The sequence below is a fragment of the Schistocerca americana genome, chromosome 2 (genome assembly GCF_021461395.2).
Source record: "Schistocerca americana isolate TAMUIC-IGC-003095 chromosome 2, iqSchAmer2.1, whole genome shotgun sequence".
NCBI classification, from domain to species: Eukaryota; Metazoa; Arthropoda; class Insecta; order Orthoptera; family Acrididae; genus Schistocerca; species Schistocerca americana.
Genome location: NC_060120.1, coordinates 279,645,367 through 279,667,081, shown reverse-complemented (window position 1 = coordinate 279,667,081; position 21,715 = coordinate 279,645,367). Strand labels below are relative to the sequence as shown.

Here is a 21,715-nt window from a genome sequence, read left to right as displayed (position 1 = left end):
GTAACTACTTCTATGACGTACTGTAAAAGTACTCCAAAACTGAGGCATTTATCTTAATTCCATCTGACTTCTGTCCCAGAATTATTACTTCAATTTTGTGATTTTTTTAGCTCAAAATTCCAGATCATTACAATTTTTTTTCTAGAGTGTTGTTAAATAGTACGATTTATATCTGTTTTTTTAATTGATCAACTCAATCATTGAATGTACAGAAGTGTACAACATGATATGGGACAAGTGAAAAAAATGACACAAGAACTTATACAGACACAGCACTGTTTCTTATAGGGTACACGTCACTGAAGATATATTACATATGTATTCATAATAATAATACCATAATAAGAATAATTTCAAATAATAATTTTGGTCATAATGAGACAGCAAAAGTCATTCATGGACAATAAGTTATTTCTAATGAAACAGTTTGATTTTGAAACATAAAAAAATATATAATTTAATTTCTGATAGATCACATTCAAGTAAGTCTTGTATGCTGTAAAATCAATGCTTTGTTAGGAGTGCTCTTAAGGTATATATATATTTTGCCCCTAAATACTTTCTACTTCTTTCGGGAGATGGTTAACACTATTGCTATACAGTTAAGTAGAATGGGGAACTAGTTTTACCAACTTTTTTGTCCTTCTGTCATTGTGGCAACTGTCCAGATTCTTACGCAATCTACTGATGTTTTGTTTAATAAAATAGAGAATTTCAAATATATATTGGCTAGGGAGAGGCAAGATGTCTAATTTTTAAACAGTGGTTTACACATTCCTCTTTGTTTTTGTACAGGATTATTCTGATTGCTTTTTTTCAGTATAAATAATTTTCTAGATTCAGTACTATGATCCCACAAAATAATTCCATAGCACAGTACTGAATGGAAAAGAGCATAATCCATACATGTCAATGTGTTGGCGTTTAGCTCATCCCTCACTGAGTGGAGCATAAAACAAACTTTGCTTGGCCTGGATAAGATAATAAAGCCTTTTTTATTTTCAGAAGATCTGAAGAATTTACAGCAGCCTAATAAAACTGGTTATCACTGTAGAAAAGCGTGCCTTCAGTCTGTAATAAAAAACATTTCAATAATTCAGATTTTATTGAATTATCCACTTTCCAGTGCAACAAGCCTTCACACAGAGAAGAAAACTGATGATAATTGTGGCCAAGAGGAACAGCTCCCTATCAACGAATAAAATAAGAACAGTGGGGGGGACACAGTTGACAGGTTTTTAATTTTCCCAGAATATAGACACAATTTATAGTATTCTCTTAAATCGCCATGATTATCTAAATGTTTACTACATCAATAAAAATAATCAATTTTTGAAAATATAATGTAATTGGATAGATAAAGCATTAGCGGGAGAATATACATGTACAGACACTTAAATTTGCAAGTGTTCAGGGTGAATGTCTTCTTCTGGCAGAAGAATGGATTGGGACGGAAGAGGGATGAAGGAAAAGGACTGGGAGGTTTAAGAAATAACGAGAGTTTGGAAAAGTTACCCAGAAACCTGGTTCAGTGCAGACTTATTGGACAGGATGAGGAGGAAAGACTGATTCAAATTATTTAGAATGAATTAGTAGATAAAAAACAGCTATGTATTTTAAGAGAAAGAGCAGTGTGTTTCTTCAGAATAGCTGCTTTTCTGTTGATATCAATAACGGCTGTTCAAATACAAGCTGGAATATCGTAAAATAGCTTTACTGGTGACGTAAAAATGGCGTGCCTTATTTTCTTACATAGTTTCCATCAAAAGAAATACATTTTTTCTAATAGATATGAAGCTTTCCAATTCCTTCATTGAAGAAAGAAGTTGGCTGCCCCAGTACCCAGCAGCACACAACTTGCTCAACAAGTGTCATCTTCAAAGTTCTGTCGTCCTAACACCTCCTTCAGTGAATCAAATGTGGTAGTCACATGGGAGCAGTCTGGATTGTAAAGTTACCAGTGTTGCTCAGTGAGTTTTTCACAAGTTAGTGCCACTGTATGCAGCCATAAAATGCCATGCAGAAAGAGGACATCAAGAATCAGTTGCTGGCACTGTTTGTTGTCGTAAGTAGTCATGGCACTATTGAGTAGCTTGCAGTAGTGTGTCGCATTCTCTTTCCTTCTCCCATTCAGGTAGTCAATCAGTAATATATCTTTTGAATCCCAAAATACAGTTGTCAAAACTTTTTTGAGCATTGGCCTTGATCAGTGCCCCCACTTGAACTCTCCTTGACTCCATACACATCCTGGGTATAGTGATGGGCCCATGTTTCGTTGCAGGCTGTAATTTGGCCTGCTTCTTCATAGTGATTCAGAAGTTGTCAACAGATGCCTTTCTGTGCATTCTATTGAATCTTGGTGAGAAGAAATGAAATCCACCTTGCCAATATTTTTCCATATCCAAGTTTGTAAGATAAAATGGTATCGACATGGCCAAAACGTATTCCCACCGGCAATGCAATCTTGGCAACAGTAATGCAGCAATCACCTTCTACAATATCACACACAGTTTGAATATTGACTTCAATGCTACTGGTCACTGGACATCTTTTATAGCTTTGATTTTTCACTTTATCATAACTATTTTGAAACTTCTGGGCTTAAAGTTTTCCAAGCCTGTTTTTCCACTCACTGCATCCTCCCCATAATTTATTTCTTTTAGCCTTTTAAATATGTGAGGGATTAAAGGTTATTATGCTACCATTAAAAAAAATGCAACATGAGGTTACTTAACAATCTTATTTTCTTTTACACTTGTTTTTAAAACTACATGTGGTGTTTTATTTAAGGTTGTTTAGAATTTTTTTCTGTATCTAACTTCTAAAACATTCTCGTGGATGAAGTCCAGGGTCTTACTTTTATCTCTGAATTTGTATTTCTCACATGACTGACTAGTAGTCTGATCAGATTTCTTTTATAGGAAAGCTGAGTCTGCAGTTGTTCTCCAAATTCATTTTGCTGTATTCAGTAAAGCATATAACTAGAATAACTTCAATCAGCCAAAAGAATAATTTTTTCCACCAGTTATATGATTGTCTTGTAAAGCCAAAACCACAATACTGATAAGCCCTGACAACTCCGTCAATAAACTTAGAGTATTGCAAAATAAAAGACAGTTTTAGGAACGGCAAAGGCTCTTTCTTTCTGTAACCAGTGATCAACTATGTTTGAGGACCTTTTCTCTGATAGGCGTGTAACTCAGATTCATCAGTTTCATCTTCTTCAAATAGCATGGAAAGTCTTTCCTAGAAGATATAGCTATACATGTTAGATTAAATTGCATTTCCTGCAATTTTGAGCAACTCTGGGGGCTTGCATGGAACCTGTCAGTAAAGATACGATAGTCTAAACCATCTGGACAAGCTTGCAATTGCTATGCAAAGTGAACCACTCTTCGGGTTCCACAAGGTAATAGGCTTCTATTGATATTAGCACGTAAATTGAATTCTTCCTTTGAATCCTACTGTGCTCTCATCTACAGCCAAATTTCTTTTTGGTATACATCAAGTCCTTTGCATTTACCATCAATATACTCACTAACATCCTTCACCTTGCTCCCTCTTATACAGTGACACATCTGTGCTGTGACAGGTGAAAATAAATGCAGCATTCAAAATATTTGAATAAAAAAGGAGACAGAGGAAAAGATCCTTGAAAAATGGAGTTTGTTCTAACCAGTCTACTGTAAAACAGTCAAATAGTTCTGCATTCAAATTCAAGGCCCCGTTCAATATTACACCAAGCTCGTAGTGAAATTGCGTGCTCATGGAATATCGTCTCTGTTATGTGACTGGATTTGTGATTTCCTGTCAGAGAGGTCACAGTTCATAGTGATTGACGGAAAGTCATCGAGTAAAACAGAAGTGATTTCAGGCATTCCCCAAGGTAGTGTTATAGGCCCCTTGCTGTTCCTTACCTATATAAATGATTTGGGAGACAATCTGAGCAGCTGTCTTCAGTTGTTTGCAGATGACACTGTCATTTATCATCTAATAAGTCATTAGAAGATCAAAACAAACAGCAAAATGATGAAGAAAAAATATCTGAATGGTGCGAAAAGTGGCAGTTGACCCTAAATAACGAAAAGTGTGAGGTCATCCACATGAGTGCTAAAAGGAACTCCTTAAACTTCAGGTACACGATAAATCAGTATAATCTAAAAGCTATAAATTCAACTAAATACCTAGGTATTACAATTAAGAACAACTTAAATTGGAAAGAACACACAGAAAATGTTGTGTGGAAGGCTAACCAAAGGTTGCATTTTGTGGGCAGGAAACTTAGAAAATGTAACAGACCTACTACAGAGACTGCCTACCCTACACTTGTCCGTCCTCTTTTAGAATACTGCTGCGCGGTGTGGGATCCTTACCAGATAGGACTGACGGAGTACGTCAAAAAAGTTCCAAAAACGGCAGCACGTTTTGTATTATCGCGAAATATGGGAGAGTGTGTCACAGAAATGATACAGGATTTGGGCTGGAAATCACTAAAAGAAAGGTGTTTTTCGTTGCAATGGAATCTTCTCAATAAATTCCAGTCACCAACTTTCTCCTCCGAATGCAAAAATATTTTGTTGACACCGACCTACATAGGGAGGAACGATCACCACAATAAAATAAGGGAAATCAGAGCTCGTACGGAAAGATATAGGTGTTCATTCTTTCCGCGTGCTATACAAGATTGTAATAATAGAGAACTGTGAAGGTGGTTTGATGAACCCTCCACCAGGCACTTAAATGTGATTTGCAGAGTATCCATGTAGATGTAGATGTGGACCTTCAATTTTTCTAATGAAACATCATTCCATGAGTGCCATGTTCAGTGTTTTGTAAGCGGAGTGATATTTTTCCTTTGTTAATATACATGTTTGTAGATTTCACAATTTCACTAATAAGATTGTTAGTGAAGATGATGTGGAAATAATAAAGTTCGGATTTTGGTCAAAAACCATGAGGATTGGTGAAATCTTGTTGCTTGACAGAAAAATTAAATTTCATGAAACCACCATCACCACTGTGATGAAACTTCAGGTATTTGCTACACATTGCGTCTCTTCAAGACTTTGCACTCCATTAGTAGATTGTGATTCAATAGAATTTATATCACTGCGCACAGCAATCTCTCCATGATCACTTTCAGCATTAATTCTCCTTCATTCTCAATGTCTTTGAGAAGCCACTTAGCAATATCATCACTTACATATCTTCTACTGGCCATTATCCTACTAGAAAGGTGCAAACACAATATGGTTTGAGGTGTCAGTGCTTCATACTAAGTGCTGCCATGCACCTAATGAATTCCAAAAATGGAGCACGCGGAAATTACAATAGTGAAAACATGTCAGAAATTCATCCAAAATTGGAGCCATATCAGAAAATTGTGTCAGATACAGTCTGACATTGGATTCAAAAGGATTAAACAAACACTTGGGTTTTACACAGAGTACTGTCACCAAGCTGTGCTTGCAGTCTCTTCAAAATGTCACTTGCTTTCACTCCTTTTTGGTGAAAAAACGAATAATAATCCATTGTGGAACAGACACAGCTATTACCTGTTTACTCAAAGTGATATTGAAATGACAGACTTGAGTGTGTTGACTACGTGTCTGGCTATCCCCTCTTCTATTCCATCTTCATTCTACGATAAAAGATTTCCCTAGATGCCAGACTGCTCATGCCATGTGAGTCCAATGAACAAAGTTCAAGTTTACATTTGGATGGCCATCATATAGTATCATGATTTGTAATGGATTAAAAACTGAAATCTACAAGTAATTTCTGTAATCAACTATGTTAACAGATTAGTGTTAATTGTAACTCACTGTAGTGTACTTTTGCAAAGTAGCATGGTGGACACTACAAATCACGAGTGTGTTAGTGCTTCAAATGTAAAATGAAGAGTGAAAAATATGTGTAATATACAGATGTCGAGGTTTTTATAGTGCTCCTAAGTGTACTGTGCATCATATTATCACAAAAATAGAGGAAAAGAGGGAGTAGAAACAGTTACACATAGTGAACAGTTAAACATAGTGAAACAAACCAAGATAGCAAGTGTTTAGTGAAATAATACTGTGAATATAGTCAAATTTGTGAAAATAAACAAGAGAAGAATCAAGTCTACATGTGTAATTTTCGCCATTGCAAGAGACTTTGTTACAATATCAAGCTAATGAAATTTGTATAAACTGTGGACACAGTGTAAATATAAATCAGTGCATGTACTAGTGAAAACCTTTGAAATAAGTGAGTAGTACAATTCTGAACTATATGTTTAAAGTGCACAAACAAAACGGAAATGAAGACACAACAGTACCAGTATTCCAGGTATGCTTACTATAATAAAAATGTTTTTCTGCGAAGCATGGTGCAGAAAAGTAAATCATCATAATGCAGAGTATGTAAATTGGTCAGCACAAGGCACAGAATGAAATCAATGGCTCGAAACTAAACATGGTACAAGGAAATACTCAGGATGAAATTTCCCGACAACGAATGAAAGACGAAGTTTTGCGAGTGGATGCTCTAACTGCACACCCTACTGACAGTTTGAAGGCTCTAGAAGAACAATTAAACTGTATGAAAGCAACAAACAGTGCATCAATTTGTTCAGATGACTGAAAATGTAGACCAAATTTATAAAAGGAAAAACAAAACAGTGATATTGCTGAATGTTCCAATAATTGTGTTACATAACATATCCCAGTAAAAGTAAATATTGCACAAACAGAAATGCAACTAGTAGGGAAAGGAATCAGGAATCAATGTAACACAGCTACGACAGAAACTAAAGTTCTTATGCTGACTGACCAAAACGCCAGAAACTGTGTAAGACTGTTAAATGAATTATCACAAGAAATACTTTCTGTAACATCCTTTTGTTAAACCAGGTGTGTTATTTAATGAAGTTACTAGAGACAATCATAGCAGAATCAAACACCTAGGAAAAGAAGACACACTAATAGTCTGTGCTGGATCAAATGACAGCAGAAACTGGAAGACGACCTGTAATATTTGAAATGCTGTAGAAGAGTTAATCAGGAATACGTTACACACAAGGGTGATACTGTGTACAATCCCATACCAGCAAGACAGGGTACAGACAAATTATATCATATATCAGCTGAACAAGTACATTGTAAAAACCTGTGAACAATACAATCGTGTCACAGTACTTGATGTAAACAGATTCCTAAGAAGACAAGATTTCACATGGCAAGGATTGCATACAAACAAAAGAGGAAGAAAGAAACTATGCAGAGAATTAAAGTATGCAATAACAACCAAAAAGCAGACCTTAAGACATGGAAAACAACTTAGCAGTAACCATCATGCCAGAAGTAGAAAAATCAAAAAACCAGGAAGATGGAAAAACTGGACAATCACATTCCAACAATGAGATTGACCACACTGAACCAAGAAAAATAGAAGCAGATGCAGCATTAACAGCAGTACTGGAACAAGCAACATCATCATCATCCCAGTCAACAGCAGAACCACAACCACCATTGGCAACAGCACCAGAGCCACAGTCACCAGTGACAGCAGCATCCCAAGAATCATTATCATCAGAAACACAGGCAATGGAAAATGCAACATCAACACTGGCAGAAGTAATAGGAGCCACTCATCCCCTTAATAAGACAAGAACTTCACCACCATGCCATCTGAAGGAGCAGTCAACATTGGAAAATCCATCAAATGGCCATATCAGTATATCAGGAAGAGGAAAGCAACAGTAATAGGAGCCACTTATCCCCTTAATAAGACAAGAACTTCACCACCATGCCATCTGAAGGAGCAGTCAACATTGGAAAATCTATCAAATGGCCATATCAGTATATCAGGAAGAGGAAAGCAACAGTTCCATCCCATCTCAATGATTTTTTGCTGAAGGGCTACAGGAAAACCACAGTAAGATAAGTACAAGTTTAATGTTCTTACATATTAATGTGCATCCTCTTAAGAACAAACTCAATGAACTTCAGTATTGGCTGGAAAACTTAAACTGCATTGTGATTTCAATAAATGAACACTGGTTTAACAATGAAGAACCTAAATTAAGTGTACCATTTGGATATGAATTGGCAACCAGCTACTGTAGAACAAGCATTAAACATGGTGGTGTATCTGTATATGTTAAAAATAGTGTGAACCTAATCTATGAAGTTATAGATGTAAGTGGACTGTGCGTAGAAGCAAAATTTGAAGCTGCAGCCATAATGCTGCCAAACCAGGAAATTATAATAGATTCAGTATACCGCCCCCCAAAACACAATGAAGACCTTTTTGTGGAGCTTCTGGAGAAACTGATACTCTTGCTACTCAAATACAAAAATTACAGAATACTAATATTTGGTGATATCAATATACACATCAGGTTTAAGAATAGAAAGGTTGATCACTTGCTAAATGCATTAAGGTCCCTTAACCTCAGTTGCATAAATGACAGACCCACAAGACAGGAGCATGTCTAGATAACATAATTTGTAATTTTCATCTAAACAAAATAGAATTCAACACAATCAAGCTAGGCATTTCAAATCATGAGGGACCGTGGCTCAGACAAACTCTTATCAGTAAAGCACCTGAAACTTCCACAGACTGTAGAAAAATTTTAAGACCAATTAACAAATCAAAGCTAAACAAGTTGATAAGTAAATTGAATTTAATAAAATGGCATAAAATAATAACCACTGCAGGTGCAAATGAATCTACCAACAAATATCTAGAGCTGTTAACTGAAAATTTTGAAGCATGTTGCCCTAAACGCTGCAAGAGAATATCAAAGCAAAATTGTAACACCAAACCACAAAATCTAAAAAACTGGTACACCCCAAATCTAAGTAGAATAAGAATCATAATGCTACTCTGTCATGATAGGTCCAAGCACAATAATGCTGACAAGGAAATGTATATGAAAGTGAAAAAGATTAACTGATTGAAATCAAGGCAGCATACATACATATATACTGAACTCAATGAATAAATGCAAAGCTGCATGGGAAATTATTAAAACAGAAACTAACTGTGATAAAGTATACCAGACACCAATTCCACCTGATATTCTAAATGCACATTTTGTCAGTCCTCAATCAGATAACAACATAATGGATAATGTGAGTAAGGCAGAGGCATTGGTGCCAGAAATGAGCAATTAGCAGACAGCTTTCACTGGACTTGTTTAACTGAGAAGATGGCAATAGCTAAGCTCAGTAATTCTAGAGCAGAGGATTACTATGGTCTCTCAAATTATGTTATTAAAAATCTCAGAAATCAAATTATAACACCACTGACTAAAATAAGCAACAAAATCTTAAATGAAGGTAATTATCCAGGATGTTTAAAAATGTCTGTAGTTAAACCAGTACATAAGAAATGAGATATAGCATCAACAGACAACTATTGACCAATATCACTTATACCCATAATATCAAAAATAATAGAATACTGCATGCATAAACAGATGAATCAATATTTTGAATATAATGATATACTCACCTCCTCACAGTATGGTTTCAGATCCAGCCTTTCTACAGTCAAAGCGGTGGAGAGTATGGTAGCAAAAATACACAATTGGTTTGAAAATAAAGATATTATCTGTGCATCACTGTTGGACCTCAGGAAAGCTTTTTATATGGTCTCATCTGGTATTCTCATAAAGAAACTCTACCACTACGGAGTGAGAGAGAATGCTCTATGCTTAATGCAGTCATACTTGGAAAATAGAAACCAGTTAGTTAAGGTAAATAATCAAACGTTAGAATGTCTCCCAGTTGTAAAGGGCATACTTCAAGGATCTTTTCTTGGACCTTTCCTTTTCATTATTAATATAAATGATTTACCTGCAGTTGTATCATGTGATTCAGTGCTATATGCTGATGACACATCACTCATCACTTGTGATACCAATCTTGAAAATGTGCAACACAGCATGGCAGTGGCAATAGAGAGGTGCACTTCTTGGTTTGAGGCAAATGTACTGTAGAAGAATGATAGTAGAACTGAAGCTATTGTATTCAATCTGAATGATCCCAGTCATCATAAAACAGTAAAATTATTAGGATTTCAAATAGATCGAAAGCTCAGCTTGGATACCCACACAGGGAAGATATGTGGCAGAGTGGCACATTCCATATATCTGCTGTAAAAGCTGAGGAGCACTGTCAGTAAAGAACTTCTGTTATATGCATATTGTCACAGAAGAAGCTGAGTAGTACTATGGTGTAGTGGTTATGATACTAAACTGTTGCCTGGAGGGTCATGAGTTCAAAATTCACCTAGACTGTACAATTTTAATGTCCATATTCAGTTCGAGTACATTCTAGAAGTATCCACAAATGTCAAGAATCATTGTACTGGAATGTTCTGTAGCTGTATATATACTATATGTGTTCTGGCTGGAGGCAGTTTGGTCCGCGCTCTTGTATGTGCAAGTGCTGAATAAACCTTCGTTAAGTACCGAGCGAGGTGGTGCAGTGGTTAGCACACTGGACTCGCATTTGGGAGGACGACGGTTCAATCCCGTCTCCAGCCATCCTGATTTAGGTTTTCCGTGATTTCCCTAAATCGTTTCAGGCAAATGCCGGGATGGTTCCTTTCAAAGGGCATGGCCGATTTCCTTCCCCATCCTTCCCTAACCCGAGCTAGTGCTCCGTCTCTAATGACCTCGTTGTCGACGGGACGTTAAACAACACTAACCTAACCTTCGTTAAGTGAAGTTAGTGGCCGTCATTCATTTAATTACACTTCTTCTACGTGACATTATTCTGGTGGAGGCACTGGGTATTGGAACTTGTGATAGCGCACATTATCGATGACACAGTGGCTCCCATCAGGCCACGACAGAGCCACCATTTATGTGGCGAGTAACCCGAGTTCGAGCCATATTCAACAGATCGCAATCTACCGGAGACAGAAGAAGAAGAGGATGTTACGATGACAGCAACTGTGTGCCACCACATGAGACATCCTTCCAGGTTCTCTGGTGACAATGGCCGAGATCCAAACAAGTGGCTGAAGGTATATGAGCGTATAGCAGAATTTAACAAATGGGATGACACAGTGTGTTTGGCTAACGTATTTTTCTACTTGGAGGGCACTGCCAAGCAATGGTATGAGAACAATGAGGAGAAGTTCACAAGCTGGGAAGTATTCCAGGCAGGACTGTGCAAGTATTTTGGCGACACACAATGACAGAAGTGCAAGGCTGAAGATAAATTAAAGTGCAGGGCACAGTGTTCAGGAGAAACTACAGCATCCTAAATTCAAGACGTCTTGGAGCTGTGTAAAATAGTGGATCCTAGAATGAAGAAGGAAGATAAGGTTGCACATCTCATGAAGGGTGTTGCTGAGGACATGTATCAAGCCCTACTCCTGAAGGTGGTTTCAACAGCAGATGACTTCATAAAATGGCGCCAGTATATCGAGACAATGCAACAAAAAAGAATTACAGGCAAGAAGTTTGAACAGCTTCCAAACATTGTATCTATGCCTGTGATGGAGGAAGCAACTGATTTCATAAGCGTTCTTCATCAGACAGTGAGAGAGGAAGTTCAGAAGGCACCTGGATTGCAGGGAGAGCAAAAAACTGAGATGCTTCAAGAGGTCATAAGGGACAAAGTGGAACAGACATTGAATCCAATCTCTCATCCTTCATTTCCAGTAAAATGGTGAAAAAGTCAAGACCCAGGTGGAGTTACGTTCCTACAATGCCCCATGAGGAACCTGTTTGGGCACCGAGGAAGACTGACTTTTGGAGGACCTAGGATAACCAACCAGTATGTTTCCACTGCAGACAACCGGGATATGTGATGTGGCATTGTCGAGAAAGGCGGTGGATATTTGATGATGCCCGCACCAGAAGACAGCAGGCCGAACTTAGCCAACACCAACTCTGGAACGACGAAGATGTGGGCGCAGGACGACGTAGGTCACCATCGCCACAAGCTAGCCACTGGAGAGGATGCTCCCCAACACACTGATCAAGATCTCCATCGCCGTTTAGAAGGTCCAGCTGATCACCTAGCCGCTGCGAACTGGAAAACTAAAGGATGGGACCTTCATTGGAGGTGAGACCGTCGAAGACAAAAATCCTCCACCGTTGATCACTACAAAAATGATAGGAAACTACGTCAATATGGATGGCGAACCAGCCCAAGCTCTTGTGGAGTCTGGAGCATCATATTTAGTCATTTTGCAGAAGTACCATCGCCAATTGCAGAAAACCGTATTCGTCGACAACAAAACATCTCTGCTGAAGGTGGCTAATGGGAAATATGTAAAACCTACAGGATGATGTACCATTCGTGTGGGTTTAAGTGGCCATACACAGCCCTTAGAATTCACTGTCTTACAAGAGTGTAGTTATGATGTCATTCTTGAATGGGACTTTTTGAAAGCTTCGAAGATTAAGTTAGATGAGATAAGATACTGTGGACAGGAAGATGTGCATCCCAGTGTGTGGAGACTATGTGTGCTGGATGAAGTGATCATTCTTGCAGTCAGCACTAAAAAGGTAACTGTCATGTGTCATGCCATGCATCAACACATGGATCTTGTAGTGGAATGTAAGAGAAGCATACCACTGAAGAATAACTTGGTCATTCCAGCCTCTGTCGTCTCGTTTAAGAATGGATTCGGCGAATTGTGGATAGTTAACTGTTGCTGAGAACTGCAGATCCTTCTTAGATGCATGTGCATAACAAACACTGAGCCATTAATTGAAGAACAGCTGAACTTCATAGAAACCTCCCATGCCGAGTCTGTGGGCGCTACCACTACGAAACAAGATCTTCTAGCTTGACTATCACCAGATCTCACTAAGGAACAACACAAGAAGCTACTTGCCATTCTTCAAGGGTTCTCTGAATGCTTCAATCCACAGGTGAAGAGCAAATTAGACAAATCAATGGTGAAGCACTGGATTAGCACTGGAGACCATCAATCAATAAGCCACAGAGCATACCATGTGTCAACAACGGAATGTCGAATAACTCGTGATGAGGTAGTGAAAACGATGAAGAATGACATAATTCAGCCTTTGCAGAGCCTATGGTCGTCACCAGTTGTCCTCGTGAGGAAGAAGGATGGCAGTTGGCGCTTTTGTGTTGATTACAGGAAGCTTAATAAGATGACTAAAAAGGACATTTACCCTCTTCCACCAATTGACGATACACTAGATTGTCTGAAGGTGGCTGAGTTTTTCTCAACCATGGACATGTACTCGGGATACTGGCAAATCGAAGTAGATGAGGCTGATCATAAGAAAACTGCATTCCTCACCCCTGAGGGCCTACATGAGTTTAAGGTAATGCTGTTTGGTTTGTGTAATGCACCAGCAACTTTTGAAAGGATGATGGATAATCTTCTAAGGCACTTGAAGTGGATGATGTGTCTTTGTTATTTAGATGACATTATAGTGTTCTCAGAGACATTTGATGAACATATAAAAAGACTGAGGGCCATTCTTAAGTGTCTCCAACAAGGGGGACTGAAACTTAATCCAAGAAAGTGTCTATCTGGAGCAAAAGAAATCAAAATACTTGGACACCTTGTGTCAAATGAAGGTGTGTGGCCAGACTCATAAAAGGTGAGATCTATAATGGAATTTCCTATTCCTAAAAATATTAGAGAGGTGAGAAGCTTCCTCGGATTATGATCTTATTACTGTCGTTTTATCAAAGACTATCCACTCCAAGAGTTGTTAAAAGCTGATGCTAAATTTATCTGGGTTGGTGCTCAACAAGATTATTTTGATGTTTTGCGAAAAGCTCTGACAAATTACCCTTTACTTGGTCTGTATGATGAGAGAGCACCTACAGAACTATGCACAGATGCCAGCGGGTATGGGATCTGTGCTGTTCTGGTGCAAATATCGGATGGAAAAGAGAAGGTTATAGTCTATACTTCTAGGACACTTACAAAAGCCAAGAGAAACTACTCAATTACAGAAAGAGAATGTCTTGCTGTCATCTGGGTCATGTGCAAATTTTGACAGTATCTCTATGGAATGCCATTCACAGTTGTTACAGACCATCATTCACTTTGTTGGCTGACACATCTTAAGGATCCAACAGGATGACTTCCAGGTGGGCACTATGTCTTCAAGAGTATGACATAGTGTACAAAAGTGGAAGAAAACACCAAGATGCCAACTGTCTCTCAAGAAACCTTGTGCAAGACCATCAAGATTTTGATGAAGGTAGCGACTGTCTCGCTGCGCTCCAGGATCTCTCTGCTGAGCAGAAGAAGGACGCCAAGATATCGCAAATTATGCTTGCCTTAAATCAGTCAGAGGATGTGAAAGGACAATTTAAGGTAGTTAATGGATTACTTTGCAAGAAAAACTTCCATTTGGAAAGAGGTTGCTACCAATGATTCCTAAACACATGCACTTAGATCTTCTACAGAAGTTCCATGACATACCTACGGCCAGACATTTAGGATTTATTAAGACCTATGATAGAATCCCCAAGAGATTTTTCTGGCCAGCTTTATTTAGGAGTGCCCATCACTATGTGTTATTCTGTAGAGAGTGCCAGAGGAGGAAGGTATTTCCTCAGAAACCACCTGGCCAACTCATACCAATTCCACCAGCTGAAACGCCTTTCCAGCGTGTTAGGATTCACCTCCTCGGGTGATTTCCAATGTCTGCTAGTGGCAATAGATGGATTTTTGTTTGCACTGATTATCTGACACGTTATGTCATTACAAAAGCCAAGAAAACAGCTGAAGAATCTGAGATAGCCAAATTTATCATGGAAGACATTGTATTAAAACACGGTGCCCCAAGGTCATTAATTACGGATTGAGGGAAAGTTTTTCAATCCAGTCTTGTGACAGACATAAACAGTCGGCGCAACGTTACTCATCACATGATGACTGCCTACCATCCAAAAACTAACGGGCTTACTAAATGCCTTCCTAAGACCATGGCCGACATGCTATCAATGTTCATCAATGTTGAGCAGAGCAACAGGGATGAGGTGCTCCTTTAGTGATGTTTGCCTATAAAACTACCAAACAAGACATCACAGGATTTATGCCATTTTTCCTGGTGCATGGGCGTGAGGCGACTACAACAATGGACACTGTGTTTCCATTACATCCTGATGATGTGGACGATGACTACAATGGCCAGGTGTTAACCAGAGTTGAGGAAGCTTGGCAGTTAGCTTGACTCTGCACGCTGCAGGCTCAAGAAAATGATCACTGAAGGTATGACGTGGGCCACCGCCCTGTTGTCTACCAGCCTGGTGACCTCGTCTGGATCTTCACTCCTGTTCGGAAGGTTGGTCTCTCTCAGAAGCTCCTTAGGCACTGCTTTGGACCTTATAAGGTTGTAAGACAGTTGTCTTATGTTACTTATGAAGTTGAAGATTTCGACCCTGGCGGAAGACGACGAAAGATTAGAGATACGGTCCACATCCTTCAAATGAAGCCATAAAAGGATCCTGCAACCCAGGGTAAATTTGAAGCTCCACCGACAGGCAACATGTAGAAATGTGACGACGAGCGTAGCAGCAAAAGAAGTTCTAAGAAGATCACTGCCAGGACAAGCATCAGTCATCGGGAGTCAGAGTATGCGGACCGATGACTTGTTCCCGGACTAGGAGGACATAACACCGAGATGCTGTTGTTTTGAGTTCAAAACTCACGTAGTCTGTACAATTTTGATTTCTATATTTGGTTTGAGTACATTTTAGAAGTATCCACAAATGTCAACAATCACTGTACTGGAATGTTCTGTAGCTGTATGTATGCTGTATGTGTTCTGGCAGGAGGCAGTTTGGTCCTAATATAATCTAATCTAATCCACACTCTTGTATATGCAAGTGCTGAATAAACCTTCATTAAGTCAAGTTAGTGTCCATCATTCATCTAATTACACCTTCTTCTACATGACAATGACAGTATATTGCATTCTTCCATTCACACCTGAGTAATGGAATACTATTATGGGGCAATTCTGTAGGCTCAAAATTAGTGTCTAAATGGTAAAAGAAAGCCATAAGGTGCATAGCAGAACTTAGCCTTAATTCATTAGATAATAAATTAGAGGCTACTGGCATTTTCTGCAACCTGTCAAGAGCCTTTGAGTGTGTGAACCACAGCATTCTCTTAAGCAAATTAGAATATTATGGTGTCACCAGCAAAGCTGCAAAATGGTTTGAGTCTTATCTATCTAACAGGAAACAATGGGTGTCATTGCGAAATACCTGTGCTGTAAGCAGTCAGTCTTCATCTGACTGGGAATTAATTACATGAGGTGTTCCTCAAGGTTCCATCTTGGGTCCTTTGCTTTTTCTTGTGTACATTAATGACCTCTCATCTGTTAAATTGCCAGAGGCTAAGTTTGTTTTGTTTGCAGATGATACAAACATTGCAATAAGTAGCAAGACAAGTACAGGTTTAGAAATAGCTGCTAATCAAATTTTCACTGACATTAATAAGTGGTTTAAAGTTAATTCACTGTCATTAAACTTTGAGAAGACCCACTATATGCAGTTCAGAACCTTTAAGAGATTTCCTTCCAGCATAAGTATAACATATGAAGACATGCAGATCAAAGAGGATGACTGTTTAATTTCTGGGATTACAACTCGATAATAAATTCAGTTTGGAAGGGCATACCACAGAATTGCTTAAGTGCCTAAACAAGTCTGTGTTTGCCATGAGAATGATGTCAGATGTAGAAGATATAAATATAAAAAAACTTACATACTTTGCTTACTTTCATTCTATTATGTCATATGGGACCATATTCTGGGGCAACTCATCAAACCAAGCAAAAGTTTTTAGGATGCAAAAGTGTGTGATAAGAATCATTTGAGATGTAAATACAAGAACATCTCATAGAAACCTATTCAATGAACTTTGTATTCCAACCACTGCTTCTCAGTATATTTATTCCTTGACGAAATTTGTTGCAAGTAATACATCTCTATTTCCAACAAATAGCTCAATACATTGTATCAATCCTAGGAATAAGAACAATCTACATAAAGACCTAAAATCACTTACCTTGGTCCAAAAAGGGGTTCAATATTCAGGAACATACGTTTTCAATAAATTGCCAGCAACCATTAAAAACTTAGTTTCAGAGAAAGCATGGTTTTAACAGAGTTTGAAAGACTTTTTGATAGGCAACTCCTTCTACTTCATAGATGAATATCTTTACAGAGACTGTTAAGTCAGCTTAAGTAAAAATATCTTTTAGATTTCAGTTTTGACAACAATTGGTCACAGCAGTCAAGATTAGGTATTTTGTGTATGATAAATTTATTAATAGTTCATAATAGTGTTTCATTCTGACAGTATGTTAATTCTGTAAATATTAGCTGTTACAGTTTATTGCATTGTACTAACCTATTTCGACTATCTCCTGAGAAATGATCAGGGTAGTAAGTATTATATTCAAATGTTGTATGTTATCTTTTCTGAGATGTTCCACACTCACGAGAATCACCTCTTTTTTGGGTCTATGGAACAAAAACTGAATCTAATCTAATCTAAATGAACCATGTCGAGATTATTTTAAGAAACTAAATATAATGACAGTGCCTGGCCTGTATATTTACACCTGCCTTGTCTTCGTTAACAAGAATCTGAATAAATTTGACTTAAGGAGAACAGTTCATGACCATAACATAAGAAGTGGACATACAGTTAGTATGCCATATGCTATGCTTGCAAAGACACATAACAGCTACAAATATCTTGGTCCTGTCTACTTCAACAAATAACCTGAAAATGCCTACACAGTGCCAGTAAATAAATTTAAAACTAGTCTTTTGAGGTGAATCAAAAGTAAAGTAATTGACTCTGCTCAAGAGTTCCATGAATATATGGCAAATGACCCACTTTCCTTATGAGAATGAACTACAAATTAACTGCAAACTATGAATATGTCACACTGTGCAACTATTTTATTACTGTTTCATGTACTTATTGTTAATTATCCGTTTGATTATTTGTTTGTCATACACTGAACTGTGTAATTCATTTACCATGTAACTGATCTGTTGGGAAACTTCTTGTTGTTATTGACATTTGCACATATATGTAGTGTATCCATCTTGGATTATTATATTGTAGTTAATAACATTTGTCATGTCAAAGTTTATATTATTATTATTGTGTTAACACTGACAACATCAATTGCATGTAAATATGCTCAATGGTGGAATAAAACATTTGTATTTGTAAATTGCCTGTTAATGAATTAATTCCCTCAGCCCACATCCTTGAAGACTCCCTTTCACGATGGGATTCATAGAGCATATTGTCTGAAGAATGAATGAAAAGAAACCCAAAGATTCCATTATGAACACAAAGTCAAATAATATTCTAAAATACAATGATACCTTTAAAATAAAATTGTCTTCAGGCTGTAGTTTCAAGTCAAGTGCAGCTTGCTTTACCATTTTTTCAAATTCTAAGTCTCTCTTTCTTGGCACATCAAGAGCTGGAAACAAGTCACCTATAAGTCCCATGAAAACTGGTATGTCATCTGTTACAATTTTAGGTATGTTGAAGTCCCTCAAAGCTCTCATCAATACTTGATCCTCAGGTCTGCCTCGATCTCCACGCTGAAACATTAAAGGATTGCACCACTACCTATCTAACACATTTCCCACAAAATAAGGTAAAAATATTTGCTATCAAAAAAAACAAGAATACCATGCAAATGCATGCTTTTATAGGATCATTGGACAGAGCTCAAACTTAGTATTTGTGTATTTCATTACTGTCTGGTTCCAAATATGTATACTTTTTCTGTGCGTATTAGCATATTTTGGCCTTTTGGGTATAAAAACATGCATAATGCATTATAAGGTGTTTTCAGCGTAATCATGCATATAATATACATTATTTTCACTTTAAATGCATATTTTAATGATTTTAAGCAGACACCTCAGTTCTTTGATTTTTATTATTCTTATTTTTGCTTCAGGAATAAGGACTGAAGAAAGACAGGTTGGAATAACAGAAATAGAAATTTAGGACCCTCAAAATAGGATGCCTTCCCATAATTCTACTGACTGCCCTCAGCAGGGTGCATGTCATAAATAGAGTTATTTCTCCACAACAACCACTGCAAGCCTTTGATCTTGGAAAATGGAAATTCAGCCTGACGCAACAATTACACAGCTGCAGAGTGATCTTGTGGAATTCAAACAAACCTTGCTAACAATTGAAATTCTTCTAAAAGTGAAATCATTCCCTAAACTGCCTTTGCAGTGTGTGTGTGTGTGTGTGTGTGTGTGTGTGTGTGTGTGTGTGAACGCGCGTGTGTGTGTGTGTGTGTGTGTGTGTGTGTGTGTGTGTGTGTGTAGGTGGGTGTGAACTTCGTAAGTTTGTGTAATACTATCTGAATGTGTTAATGTGCTTCTAATATGCCTCCAACTAAAAGATCCAGAAGTGTACTTGCACAGTGGATGAAAAGAAAGGATTTTATTACATAAGCTGGAGATGTAGTATTCTGTGAGTGTTACGGTAACCAGGTGAATGATTCTTTTTTGGAAAATTTCGTGTGGTACTTGTTATCTGTAAAGTGTTACAAAATTTACTTTAAACTGAAAGATCTTTTATAACATGAGATAATATGAACTAAAAAATTTCAAGTTGAACAGCATGCTGCATGTGAATCACATATTACAAGAATGCTAAAAGCTAAAGAATCTGCAAAATACCAAATACAGTCATTTATTACTGCTTGCATATGTAAGGCATCTCAAACTAATATTTAGATGGAATTGTGCAATGCTTTTCTAGGAATAAATATACCAGTTGAGAAATTCAGAAGCCTAACTCTTAAGGGCTTTTTGGAGAAGTATTCATCCATGAACGATGGACCTTGCTGTTGGTGGGGAGGCTTGCATGCCTCAGCATTACAGATAGCCATACCATAGGTGCAGACACAATGGACGGATATCAGTTGAGAGGCCAGATAAATGTGTGGTTCCTGAAGAGGGGTGGCAGCCTTTTCAGTAGTTGCAGGGAAAACAGTCTGGATGACTGACTGATTTGGCCTTGTAACATCTACTAAAACGGCCTTGCTGTGCTGGTACTGCGAATGGCTGAAAGCAAGTGGAAACTACAGTCACACAATTTTTCCCAAAGCCATGCAGCTTTACTGTATGGTTAAATGATCTCGGTGTCCTCTTGAGTAAAATATTCTGGAGATAAAATAGTCCCCCATTCAGATTTCTGGGCGGGGACTACTCAGGAGGACATCATTATCAGGAGAAACAAAACTGGCATCCTACAGATCGGAGGGTTGAAGGTCAGATCAGAAAATTTAAAAAGGGAAATAGGTTAAAGTTAGATATAGTGGGAATTAGTGACGTTTGGTGGCAGGAGAAACAAGACTTCTGGCCAGGTGAATACAGGGTTATAACAACAAAATCAAATAGAGGTAATGCAGGAGTAGGTTTAATGATGAATAAAAAAATAGGAGTGAGGGTAAGCTACTACGAACAGCATAGTGAAAACATTATTGTAGCCAAGATAGACACAAAGACCATATCTACCACAGTATTACAAGTTTATATGCCAACTACTTCTGCAGATGATGGAGAGATTGAAGAAATGTATGATGAAATTAAAGAAATTATTCAGATAGTGAGGGAGACGAAAATTTAATAGTTATGGGGGACTGGAATTCGATAGTAGGAAAAGGAAGAGAAGGAAAAGTAGTTGGTGAATATGGGCTGGGGGTAAGGAATGAAAAACAAAGCCACTTGGTAGAATTTTGCACAGAACATAACTTAATCATAGCTAACACTTGGTTTAAGAATCATGAAAGAAGGCTGTATATGTGGAAGAGGTGGGGAGACACTGGAACGTTTCAGATTATATAATGGAAAGACAGAGATTTTGGAACCAGGTTTTAAATTGTAAGATACATCCAGCAGCAGATGTGGACTCTCACCACAATTTATTAGTTATGAACTGTAGATTAAAACTGAAGTAACTGCAAAAATTGGCCAGCGGTCTACCGCACAGCTTTCCAGGCAGGAAGGAGTGCCAGTCCCCAGCACGAATCTGCCCGTCAGATTCGTGTCGAGGTCCGATTAGCCGGCTTGTCTGTGGATGGTTTTTAGGCAGTTTTCCATCTGCCTCAGCGAATATGGGCTGGTTCCCCTTATTCCGCCTCAGCTACACTATGTTGATGATTGTTGCGCAAACAAGTTCTCCATGTACGCATACACAACCATTAATCTACCATGCACAAACATAGGGGTTAGATTCATCTGGTGTGAGACGTTCCCTGGGGGGGGGGGGGGGGGGGGGGGGGGGGTTGTCCACCGGGGGCCGAACCACACAATAACCCTGGGTTCGGTGTGGGGCAGCGGAGGGGTGAAGTAGACTGCAGTAGTTGTCGGGCCACTGCGGCTGCGGCGAGGACGGAGCCTCTCTGTTGTTTCTACGTCCCCGGTTAACATAACATAACATAAGTGCAAAAAGGTGGGAACTTAAGGATATGGGTCCTGGATAAACTGAAAGCACCAGAGGTTGTAGAGAGTTTCAGAGAGAGAGCATGAGGGAACGATTAGCAAAAACAGGGGAAAGAAATACAGTAGAACAAGAATGGGTAGCTTTACGAGATGAAATAGTGAAGGCAGCAGAGGATCAAGTAGATAAAAAGATGAGGGCTAGTAGAAATCTTTGGGTAACAGAAGAGATATTGAATGTAATTGATGAA

At 38.2% G+C, this 21,715-nt stretch overlaps 1 protein-coding gene across 1 annotated transcript in view; it reads right to left on the bottom strand.

Moving 5' to 3' along the window:
* Positions 1 to 21,715, bottom strand: part of LOC124593960 (dynein beta chain, ciliary-like) — a 746,507-nt gene that overhangs the window by 120,119 nt on the left and 604,673 nt on the right. The window contains exon 38 of the mRNA XM_047132308.1: positions 18,372 to 18,596. Coding sequence (XP_046988264.1) covers positions 18,372 to 18,596 — 225 coding nt within the window. The remainder of the gene's footprint in view (positions 1 to 18,371; positions 18,597 to 21,715) is intronic.